The sequence below is a fragment of the Panthera uncia genome, chromosome B1, assembly GCF_023721935.1.
Source record: "Panthera uncia isolate 11264 chromosome B1, Puncia_PCG_1.0, whole genome shotgun sequence".
Lineage (NCBI taxonomy): Eukaryota > Metazoa > Chordata > Mammalia > Carnivora > Felidae > Panthera > Panthera uncia.
In genome coordinates, this window is record NC_064811.1 from 98,441,732 (window position 1) to 98,453,981 (window position 12,250).

At 34.4% G+C, this 12,250-nt stretch overlaps 1 protein-coding gene and 1 non-coding gene across 2 annotated transcripts in view; both read left to right on the forward strand.

Moving 5' to 3' along the window:
* Positions 1-12,250, forward strand: part of USP53 (ubiquitin specific peptidase 53) — a 64,963-nt gene that overhangs the window by 21,770 nt on the left and 30,943 nt on the right. Inside the window, exons 3-6 of the mRNA XM_049631099.1 lie at positions 5,047-5,139; positions 8,669-8,803; positions 10,136-10,249; positions 10,397-10,479. Of these exons, the coding sequence (XP_049487056.1) occupies positions 5,047-5,139; positions 8,669-8,803; positions 10,136-10,249; positions 10,397-10,479 (425 nt within the window). The remainder of the gene's footprint in view (positions 1-5,046; positions 5,140-8,668; positions 8,804-10,135; positions 10,250-10,396; positions 10,480-12,250) is intronic.
* Positions 743-807, forward strand: LOC125924150 (U7 small nuclear RNA). Its single transcript, XR_007458316.1, has one exon. It is a non-coding gene; the product is annotated as a U7 small nuclear RNA (small nuclear RNA).

Below are 12,250 nucleotides of genomic sequence, written 5' to 3' on the forward strand. Positions count from 1 at the left end.
ATCTGACTTTTGATTTTGGCTCAGGTCATGATCTCAGGGTGGTGAGATTGAGTCCTGCATCAGGCTCGTGCTGGGGATGGAGCTTGCTGAAGATTCTTTCTCTCCCTCTCTCTGTCCCTCCCCCTGCTTGGGCACTCCATCAAAAAAACAAACAAAAAAACATTTCATAAGGCTACAGCTTTCATAAGGCTATAGGCATAGGCATTGATTCCTCTGATGGATCTGGGCAAGGTAAATTAAAAATATTCTTGAAGACTAATGAATCTAGATGTTACTAAAAACATTCATGATTCATGGAAAGAGGTCAAAATATCAACATTAATAGGTTGGAAGAAGTACATGGATGACTTTGAGGGGTTTACAACTTTAGTAGAGGAGGTAACTGCAGATGTGGAAAAAGTAAGAGAACTAGAATTAGAAGTGGAGCTTGAAGATGTGAATTGCTGCAATCTCATAAAACTTCAGTGGATGAGAACATCTTACAGATGAGCAAAGAAAGTGGTTTCTTAAGATGGAATCTACTCTTGGAAGATGCTGTGAAGATTGTTGAAATGTCAACAAAGGATTTGGAATATTACATAAGCTTAGTTGATAAAGCAGCAGCAGTTTGAGAAGATTGAGTCCAATTTTGAAAGTTCTACTGTGGGTAAAATTCTGTCAAGCAGTATTGCATGCTACATAAAAATAGTTGGCGAAAGGAAGGCAATGTGGCAAGGTTTATGGTCTTATTTTAAGAAATTGTGAGTGTTACAGCTCTTTTAGAATTTGTCTAGCAGGGTTTCCAGTCCTTACTGGAAGACAACCCCACCCTACCACTGCCAAAAAAAAAAAAAAAGAATTGTACAACCACCCCAGCTTTATACAGCCACTACCCTGATCAGTGAGCAGCCATCAACATTGAGGCAGGACCCTCCACCAATAGAATAATTACAACTTTCTGAAAGCTCAGATGATGGTTATCATTTTTGGCAATAAAATATTTTTAAATTAAGGTATGTACATCGTTTTTTAGTCCTAATGCTATTGCACATGTAATAGATGACAGTATAGGGTAAACATAGCTTTTGTATACACTGGGAAAATAAAAAGTTTATTTGACTGGTTTATTGCAGTATTAGCTTTATTGTGGTGGTCTAGAACTGAACCTGCAATATCTCAGAGGTATGCCTGTACAGGTCTTTCAACTCCTTTGTTAAATTTATTCCTAGGTATTTTATTTTTGTTGATGCAATTTAAATGGTATTGTTTTCTTAATTTCTCTTTCTGATAGCTCATTATTAGTGTATAGAAACAACTAATTTCCACATGTTAATTTTGTATTCTGTGACTTTACTAAATTCATTCTAAGTTTTTTGGTGGAGTCTTTAGGGTTTTCTATGTATATTATCACATCATTTGCAAATAGTGACAGTTTCACTTCCTTTCAACTTAGATGCCTTTTATTTCTTTTCTTATCTAATTGTAGTGGCTAGGACTTCTTGAATAACAATGACCAGAGTGGGTATTTTTGTCTTGTCCCTGATCTTAAAGGAAAAGCTGTCAGTTTTTCACTGTTGAGTAAGTTATTCTATGTCATATATGGTCATTGTTATGTTGAGGTATGTTTCTTTTATTTTTAACTTTGTTGAGAGTTTTTATCATAAATGATGTTGAATTTTTGTCAGATGCTGTTTCTGTATATATTAAGATCATAAGATTTTTGTTTTGTTAATGTAGCATAAGTTGATTAATTTACAGATATTGAACCACCCTTGGATCCCTGGAATAAATCTCACTTGATAATGGTGTATGATCCTTTTCGTGTACTGTTGAATTTGGTTTGCTAGTATTTTGTTGAGGATTTTTGCATCTGTATTCATCAGAACTATAGGCCTGTTATTTTCTTTCTTTGTGTGCTGTATCTTTGTCTGGTTTTGATATGAGGGTAATGTTGGCTCTGTAGAATGAGTTTGGAAGTGTTTCTTCTTTGATTTTTGACAAAGATAATTACCAACTCTTTAAATGATTAGTAGAATTCACCTGTTAAACTAATTCTGGGGTTTGAGGTTTATTGGTTTTTTTTTTTTCTTTTCAAAGAACCAGCTTTTAGTTTCACTGGTCTTTTCTAAAAAAAATTTTTTTTAGTCTGTCTTTTATTTATTTCTACTCTGATCTTTATCATATTTCCTTCTACTAAGTTTGGGTTTCGTTCTTCTTTTTCTAGAGTCTTTACATGTAAAGTTTATTTATTTGGACTTTTGTTTCTTTAGGTAGGCCTGTATTGCTGTGAATGTCTTTAGAACTGCTTTTGCTGCATACCCTAGATTTGGGAACATTGTGTTTCCATTTTCATTTGTCTTAGGGGTTCCACCCACTCCACATTTCTAAGCAGTCCCCCCCTTTTTTTTTTAACTTTTTAAAAATGTTATTTATTTTTGAGAGAGACAGAGCACAAATGGGGCAGGGGCAGAGAGAGAGGGAGACACAGAATCTGAAGCAGGCTCCAGGCTTTGAGCTGTCAGCAGAGGGCCCGACGCGGGGCTCGAACTCACAAACCACAAGATCATGACCTGAGCTGAAATCAAGAATGGGCCACTTAAACTGAGCCACCCAGGTGCCCCATTCCCCTTGGTTTTTTATTCAAGTGTGATTAACTTGCATATTAGTTTCAGGGGTACAATATAAGAATTCAACAATTCAGTACATTTTTCAGTGCTCAAGATAAATATACTCTTAATCCCCTTTATCTATTTCACCCATCCCTGACCCATTGACCTGGTAGCAACCATCAGTTTGTTCTCTGTATTTAAGAGTCTATTTTTTATTTTGGCTCTTTTTTTCCTTGTTTGTTTTGTTTCTTAAACTCCATATATGAGTGGAATCATATGGTATTTGTTGTTCTCTCCCTGACTTATTTCACTTAGCATTATTGCCCTCTAAGTCCATCCATGTTGTTGCAGATGGCAAGATATCACTTAAATTTTTTTCTTTGATTTCTCCCTGGATCCATTGGTTGCTTGTAGTCAACATTTTAAAATGAAGTAGGATAAGGATTAACTACAATTAGAATAATTTTTGCTATTTTGTTAAAATAATAGTTAAACTATTACACTGAATAATGTATAGAGAAGTCACACAAAGTATTTTTTCTATAGTTTAGATCTAGTGTAATTTAAACATTTTGCTAATCCGGAAAACATTCCAGTTACATTTTTTTTTTTTAATTTTTTTTTAACGTTTTATTTATTTTTGAGACAGGGAGAGACAGAGCATGAACAGGGGAGGGTCAGAGAGAGGGAGACACAGAATCTGAAACAGGCTCCAGGCTCTGAGTTGTCAGCACAGAGCCCGACGCGGGGCCCGAACTCACGGACCGTGAGATCATGACCTGAGCCGAAGTCGGCCGCTTAACCGACTGAGCCACCCAGGCGCCCCCATTCCAGTTACATTTAAAAGAATCACATCACTAGCCTTATAAGCAGATTATGGAAGGTATTCTCTTTTGGCTGAATATTTTAGAATTTTATCTGATGATGTAACTACAGTTAAGTAGTTATGACATAGGGTATGGTTTTAAATTCTCTGAAAACAAAGTTATAATCTTTAATAGCTCACATTTATTGTGTTCTTACTGTGTGTTGGTACTTAACCTGAACACTGTATGTTCTCTCTTATCTAATTCCTCCAACAATCCTAAGAGGTAAATACTGCTTTTATCTTCATTTAACTGATGGGAAAATTGAGTTTCAGAAAATATTTTATTCAAGTCAGCCCAAGAGCTGGTAAGCAGTAAATCCAAAATTAATACCCAGGTAGCCTGCCTTCAGATGTTATATTATTAAGCAAAGTGCTGTGACACATCCCGAGGTTGTACTGTCATGGTCTTCATCTTGGTGGATGAATGAATGAATTCCAACACCATGTATTTTATGGTATGATTTGATACGTATGATATGCAAGAAAATTATTAAACATTTTCATGTGCTTTGTAAAACACCTAATTATTTATTATAGATAAATGGATTCTATTAGTTTTCTTTAAGAAAAAGCAACTGTCAAAGGGAAATTCTGAAATGACCTTTAGTTATTGAGTAATTGAAAATATAGGAACTCATTAAAATCATTTGTTTTTATTAATCTTTGTTTCTAGTTGGGAGAAATAAGTGCTCGTTAATGGGTTTTCTAAGTTCTATTATTTGAGAAAATGAAAGTTAAAGGGAAACTTGGAGATCTTATCTGTTTCTTGTAATAGTAATTATAGCAACAAATAGCAGCTGGCATTTGTGCCAGTTATGTACTGGGCACTCCTCTAAATACTTTATGTATTATTACATATTATTTAATCCTTACAAGAACAGCAATGAAGCAGGCAAAATTATCCTCACTGTACATTTTTCAGATTTTTTTAGAATGATTTTAAGTACTGGATTGATTTATTGAAACAGTTACAGTGGTTTTTATTTGTCCTTGTCTTTTAGTAACAACTAACAAATGCATAATTGCAGCAAATATATTCATATTACTCCTTAATTGATGCTTTTTACTGTGCTGTCTCCGTTACCACACAGCTGGCCCTTTTTTCATTCAGTATACAGTGACCAGAGGCCTCCTCATTTTTTTTCTTGCTGTTACATACTGACCCTTATTTGATACACCCTACCTTTCAACTCCAATTTTTTTCCTTGCTAAAGTTCAGTTTGTTCCAAGTATTATAATCACTTCCTTTTTAATGTCACTGCCAAGTTCTCCATTCAGTGTCGCATGTTTCCTGTTCATATAAAATCCTTAACTGAGGAATTAGTTTTTTCTTATTCTGTGTCTGTCAGTTTTTGCATGTGAATCAACAGGAATGTCTTCTAAACCCATCTTATATATATTCACTACATGTATGTAGCAGTTTAATAGTTGCTGTTAGTTTTAGGGGTTGTATATGTCTGTGCACAAGAGATTAAAAGAAGTTATTAGCCTTCTACAATTAAAAAAATATTGAAATCTGTCTTTTATCTTAGTAAGAAAAATTTTATTATATTTCTTTCTTCACTGTTTTTTTTTCTTACAATTTTTTAGGTTTTATGGCAATTGGATATATTCCGAAGAAGCTTACGGGTTCTAACTGGACATGTTTGTCAGGGAGATGCCTGTATATTTTGTGCATTGAAGGTAACCTTTTAAAATTTAATTGTATTTGATAGCTTGTTTGGTTTAGTTGACAGATTTGGTTAGTTTATTTGAAATTAAAGTTCATTGTCAAGATGACTTAGAGCTTTGAAGGTGAATTCTTAAAATATGATTTATTCAGCTTTATGGTCCCCCCTTTTATGGAAGAACAGTGAAAATTAATATTCTAAATAGTATAAAATATTAGGAATGTTATATTTTTCACTATTTTGAAACAATTCTTTATTCATTTTATAAAACGTTTGAGCTACTGAATTTTGTGCACCTCTAGTTACTGAGGATACAGCAATGAACAATCTGATAAAGCGTCAGACCTCATGGAGCTTATATATTCTTGTAGGACAGGGGAAAATAAGTAAGCAAAATATAAAGTATGTTAGGTGGTAATAATTAAAAAAGGAGGGGAAGTAAATCAGGGAAAGGGAATAGAGAGTGTTAAGTAGCCAGGAAAGCCTCACTGAGAAAGTTTAAACTATAACCTGGAAGAGGTGACGGAATGGAATATTCCAGGGAAGTAGGGAAACAGTAACTGGAAAGGTCCTAAGGTGAGTATGTGTGACACATTCAAGGTAATCTGGGTGGTGGAAGCTTTCTGAGCAAGGGGGAGAATGATAGGAGGGGAGCTCAGAAGTAAGGTGAATTTTCGTGGCTTTAAAACATATCTTCAGATTCTTCTGTACTCTTCCTATCAAAAGGTGGAGTCTAATTCTTTGAATATGGGCTGGCCTTAAGGATTCATCCCCATCAAATAGAATGTAGCAGAAATGATGCTGCAGACATTTGAGATTAGATTAGATTAGAAAAGCTGGTAAAGTTTCTATCTGGCTCTGTCTGTTGGGGTGTCATTCTTGGGAGTGAGCCCCCATGCTGCGAGAAGGCCAAGCTGGCCACAGCTATATCAGAAGTCCAAGCTGATTGGTAGTGCCAACAGCCACCATCAACTGCTCTATGTAATGAGCAACCTTCGGATGATTCTGGGTTCCAGCATTCAAACTGTCCTAGATAACTCCCAGTGGAGCAGAATCGAGCTGTTCTCACCCAAATTGATGATTTGTGATCAAAATAAATGTTATTTGTAGTATCTACATTTTGTGGTGGTTTGCTACGGAGCAATAAATAACTGGAACAGGAGTCCATATTGTGTACGTCCTTCTAGACCTTTGTGAGAACCTTGGCTTTCCTCTTGAGCGATTTAGGAAGTCTCAGGATTGTTTTGAGTGGAAGAGTGATATAATCTGTTTTAATTAGATGTAATATTTCAACTGGATCTGTTTGGCTATTTGGATGAAAATAGATGGAAGAGAGACAAAGACAGAAACAGGGAATCATGTATATAGTAGCATTTCATTTATGTCGTTGAGATTTTTACCTAAAAATTACTGATTATTATTAAGATTTTATTAACGTGTTTCAGAGATAAACATTTCATTCTTTTACATTCTTGAATATTTTTACACACACATACATACAAGAAAATAAAAAGTGATTTTCATGCTTTATTTTGATTTATATTCCTGAATATAAATCACCAAAGAAGGCAATTTTACACTCTCTTTTTTAGAACATGGCAAAATAGGGTTATTGTTAGGGGATGAAGAATTACCTTAGATCAAATTACAACACCGCATTTTATTTACACCACAGTAAATTTTGGATATTTTGTCCAGTTGTAAAAACTAGTATAGTTAAAATGTCTAGCCTAAATCTTTCATAGCCTTACATAATAATCACTTACCTGCCTCCAAAACTTACTCCCTGTCTCACATACTGCATTTTAGCCAAACTGGCTACCTCCTTCCAATTTCTCAGAGCTGGCTTCCATCTGAGTGTTTTCATTGTTACTCCTTTTGTCTAGAATGCTTTTCTTCTAGATGTTTTTGTAGCTTACACTCTTCTTTTTAAATCTTTTTTTAAATGTTTTTATTTATTTTTGAGAGAGAGCATGAATGGAGGAGGGACAGAGAGAGGGACAGAGGATCCGGAGCAGGTTCCGCGCTGACAGCAGCGAGCCTGTGTGGGGCTCGAACTCATGAACCGTGAGATCACGACCCGAGCCCAAGTCGGATGCTCAACTGACTGAGCCACCCAGACGCCCCCTGTCTTATTTCTTTTATGCCAGTCCTCAAATGAGGACATCAGTGAGGCCCTCCCTGACCACCCTAGGTAATAATTAACCTCTCTTTTCTCCGCATCCCTATTTCTATTATAATACTTTATTTTTCTCTCTTCTATTTTATGTCTTTATTTTTCTCTATTGTGTCTATCATATTCCAACATATAATTAGTTACTTGCCTTCCCCTTACTACAACCAGAATGTGTACTCCACGAAGGCAGTGTTTTTGTCTGTTTTCTAGTGAAGATGCCTCACATACACTAGGCAGTCAAAAAACAGATGACAAATAAATGACACTCTTGTGTAGGATTAATATCTTAAACATTACCTTGAAAAGTTTATTACTTACATAAGAAATGATATCTAAAATATTTTTTGCTTTTTCATATTTGTAATTATACCTAAAAATTATAGTTCTAGATATCTAATATCATTTGGCATCTTTATTTTTCAATTTCTTATTTATTTATAAATTAGATTTTTCTTACAGTAGTGGAACAGGTTTTTGAAATATCTTCCTAGCCTATCAGATGTTGATCTGGAAAAAAAAAAATTGATTTTGAGGTGACATACCCCTTGAGCTAATTATTTAAGAACTTAATATGACCAATTCTTACTTGGTGGGGTTGTCACTGAAAACCTTTTCCCCCCACTTTCTCTCACCTAAAGTGATTGTCATAAAATTGGAACTTATTAAATAGTTTTTCTTCCTTAAATTCAATAAGGAAAATGGAAAACCAGATTAATACCTAAATCATGTTTCTGTGAGTGTTTCCACCTTTTTTTAGGCTTAGGTTAGAAATAATGCTCCAAGTGAGGAAAACTGATAATTTGAAAATTAAAACATTTTTCAAAAAATTAAAAGTCATCATCTTTTGTCTGACTTCATACAAATTGTACAGTGTCAGTTTTTAAAGACAATTTTAATTAGTGGGAAGTTGTCATCCCATTGAACTTACCTAATTTTTGTTTCTTTTTAAACCAGCATTTGTCATTTTCTGAGGTTTACTTATTTTTGGTTAACATAATTTTAAGTCCTATAGCATACTTTTAGATTTATAGCAACTTGGAACTTTTCCTTAAACAACTTGGATCAGGATTAGCTGGGGAACAGTTTAAAAATTGCCCTGACTTCTGACTTCAGCATACTCAATCAGAATCTCTGAGGATGGGAACTGAGAACTCATTTAATTCTGTGCACACTGACACTTAATTTAGAGACTGGGGCAACCATTTCTATGCATTGTTGATAGAAATAAATTTTGTATGGAATTTTAGAGCAAAAGACTATATCCATTTCTAGGTATAGTGTGAGTTTCACTCTGTTATAGTGAAATTACTGAAGTGTTTCTTTAGTTGTTGGCTTTAAGCTTACTGATGTACTTGTTGATCCCCAGACAATATTTGCACAGTTTCAACATAGTCGAGAAAAAGCACTTCCTTCGGATAATATAAGACATGCTCTAGCAGAAAGCTTCAAAGATGAGCAGCGATTTCAGCTGGGCCTTATGGATGATGCTGCAGAGTGCTTTGTAAGTATTTTTGATAATCCCTAAATCAGGATACTAGCTTGTTTTCCTTAAGTGATGTGAATTTTGAGAGGAATGAAACATAAATTTATAACAATAGAAAGGAATCCATACTGCTTAGTGCATCCTTGTCTTACCCACCCTTCAAAACTCTGTGTGTTTCATGACTTTTGATTTGACATTTATATGTTATTATCGTTTTTTTAATGAGTATCTTTATTTTCTCAGACAGGTGGAAAGCTCTTTGACTAATGCACTGCTTAACACACTTTCCATGTTGATTAAAGTGTGTCCGAAACAGCATACACAGTCCTAAAATATACTTTTCATAATTCTCATGTTCATAATAGATCCATTATTTAAAATATAAATATATTTTGTACAATACCAAATTTTATAGTTTATTTTCACTTCAGTGAAATGTCCTAGTACATGGTTTGATAATTCATAGAATATCTAGAAATTTAGGCTTAAATAATTGAATGGTTTTAAATTTCCTGGGGCAGAGGAGGCAGATGTTTAGCTAATTAAAAGAATCCATTGGAGGTGTCTGGATGGCTCAGTCGGTTTAAATCCGACTTCAGCTCAGGTCATGATCTCGCGATTTGTGGGTTCAAGCCCCAAGTCAGACTGTGTGCTGACAGCTCAGAGCCAGGAGCCTGCTTCAGATTCTTTGTCTCCCTTTCTCTCTGCCCCTCCCCTGCTCGTGCTTTGTCTCCCTCTGTCTCTCAATATTAACATTAGATAAAAATAAAGAATCCATTCGATAGGCTTTTGCTAAAAAGGATTGTTAAAGAAATAAATATTCCTTATTGATCTGTATTATAAATTTGAAATTTAATATGAAATTTGTTTGCAGAGCAGATTTCTTGCATTAGGATGTTAGTGTAGGTATTGCAAGCCTTTGTCATTGCTATTTGAATGTGAGTTATACAGACTATTAAAATATCCCAAGTAGGATTTTTAAAAGATCAACTGTTTTTTTCAATGTGAGAATGCTGTAAATATGGGAAACTTATGTTTTCTATTAAATTCTACATGTCAGCCATCATGAATTGATTTTTTAAAGGGTATTAAAGATATTTATTAAATTAATGTTTCTTTTATTTAATTTTTTTAAAAAAGCTAATACTACAAAGGGTGAATAACTGAACGGTATTTGAAGGGTTGATTAAAGAGGAAAGCTGAAAAGCTGACAATATATATGGTGCTGTTAAATTTAACACTTTGGAAAATCCTAAAAAGATTTTTAAATTTATAAAGTTAAAAATAGTTGTATTATGAACTATCTTCTGTAAGATTCACAAGTCATTTGTCTTTTAATTTTTAAATTAGGAAAATATATTGGAGAGGATTCATTTTCACATAGTGCCAAGCAGAGATGCAGACATGTGTACCTCTAAATCTTGTATCACTCACCAGAAGTTTGCCATGACTCTGTATGAACAGGTGAGATGGCTTAACCACCTTATTAGATATTGTATTTGTTATATTTATTTCATTCATTTGTACTTTGGTATAATATATAACATAAATAAATATATGTATTACATTTATGTTTTATGATTGATAAATTAAACATGTTTTTACCTGTAGTGTGTGTGTCGTAGCTGTGGAGCATCATCAGATCCTCTACCTTTTACAGAATTTGTGCGGTACATTTCTACAACAGCCCTATGGTAAGAACCTTACCAGAGACATTAATAATACATTTAAGCACATTGAGCATTTATTTTATAAAACCATAACATATGTGAATATCTACTCTCTGTCTTAAAAAATATGCTGCCATCAGAAGTACTAAGTGACGTCTGTCTCAGTTGGATGTTTCTGTTTTAGCCTAAAATGTATACTTAATGAAATGTACCAAATATTAGTGAAAATTTGTATCTATTTATATTTATACCAAGTTTTTGGAATTGTGAAGCAGAGTTTAAAATGACAAGCTCAATGGTAAATGGAGCTGCACATTATTTCTTCATTTTTGCTAAGGTGCTATCTTTGTAGTGACCCATCAGCTCCATATCCCATCATGGTGATGGAAACTAGGGTAAGCAGAAAGGGGGGGTCGGGGGATGGTGACATTAATTCTTCATTAGATTTATTGAGTTTAAGGCCTCAACATTAACCTGAAATAAAAATTTGCCTATGCTTGGCTGTCCCCTCCCTCCCTGTGCATGAAACATTACTAATTAGGGATCCATATGATCCCTAGACTTTACATAAGAATTGTTTGAACATTTTCTAACAGGTATTTGAGAATATAAATATTTGATATATGGTAAACATTGAATAAATGTTTATAGGTATTTTAATACAAAAAAATAAAGCATGGATCAATAATTATTAATCAGAATAAATCAGTTCAACAGTTAGTTACTAAATGCTATTGGGGCGCCTGGGTGGCTCAGTCGGTTGAGCATACAACTTTGGCTCAGATCATGATCTCCCAGTTCGTGAGTTCGAGCCCTGTGTTGGGCTCTGTGCTGACAGCTCAGAGCCTGAAGCCTGCTTCAGATTCTGTGTCTCCCTCCCTCTCTGCCCCTCCCCTACTCACACTCTCTCTCTCTCAAAAATAAATAAACATTAAAAAAAATTTTTAAGGGGCACCTGGGTGGCTCAGTTGGTTAAGCGTCCAACTTCGGCTCAGGTCATGATCTCACAGTCTGTGAGTTCGAGCCCCGCATCAGGCTCTGTGCTGACAGCTCGGAGCCTGGAGCCTGTTTCAAATCCTGTGGCTCCCTCTCTCTCTGACCCTCCCCTGTTCATGCTCTCTCTCTGTCTCAAAAATATATAAACGTTAAAAAAATTTTTTTTTTTAAATGCTATCAATATTTTAATCATTGTACAAAGTGAATATCAGGTGCTTATCTGTTTCATTATAATATTAAACTACCTGGCTTTTTTTGATATAACACAATATTACTTAAAGACTATTGAATAATATCAATTTGGTTATTTGAGTGTGTTTAGTATCTTTCTTAGTATATAGAGTTGGGGATATTGGTTTAAGGAAACATTCCCTAAACTTCAGTCAATTATAGGTTCATTTTTTTCACTTTGTATGAAAAGTAGGATGGTGTCTGAACAAGGATAGGCCACAAATTAAAAACTATAAAACTTTAAGTCTATTTTGAAACTCTTATATAATGACAATGCTCTGAGGCAGTATCTTATGTAACAGAGTTAGAGCTCCATCAGTCTCTCTGTAGAGGTCTACACCACAAATTGCAAGAAACCGGACTTTAAATGGTAATTATGGTTGACCCTTCGGTAACACAGGTTTGAACTGCACAGGTCCACTTAGATGGAGATTTTTCAATAAATGTACGTGCAGTACTGTAAATGTATTACATCTTCCTTATGATTTTCTTAATAACATTTACTTTTTTCTAGCCTTTTTGTAAGAATACAGTATATACTACATATAACATAAAATATGTGTTAATC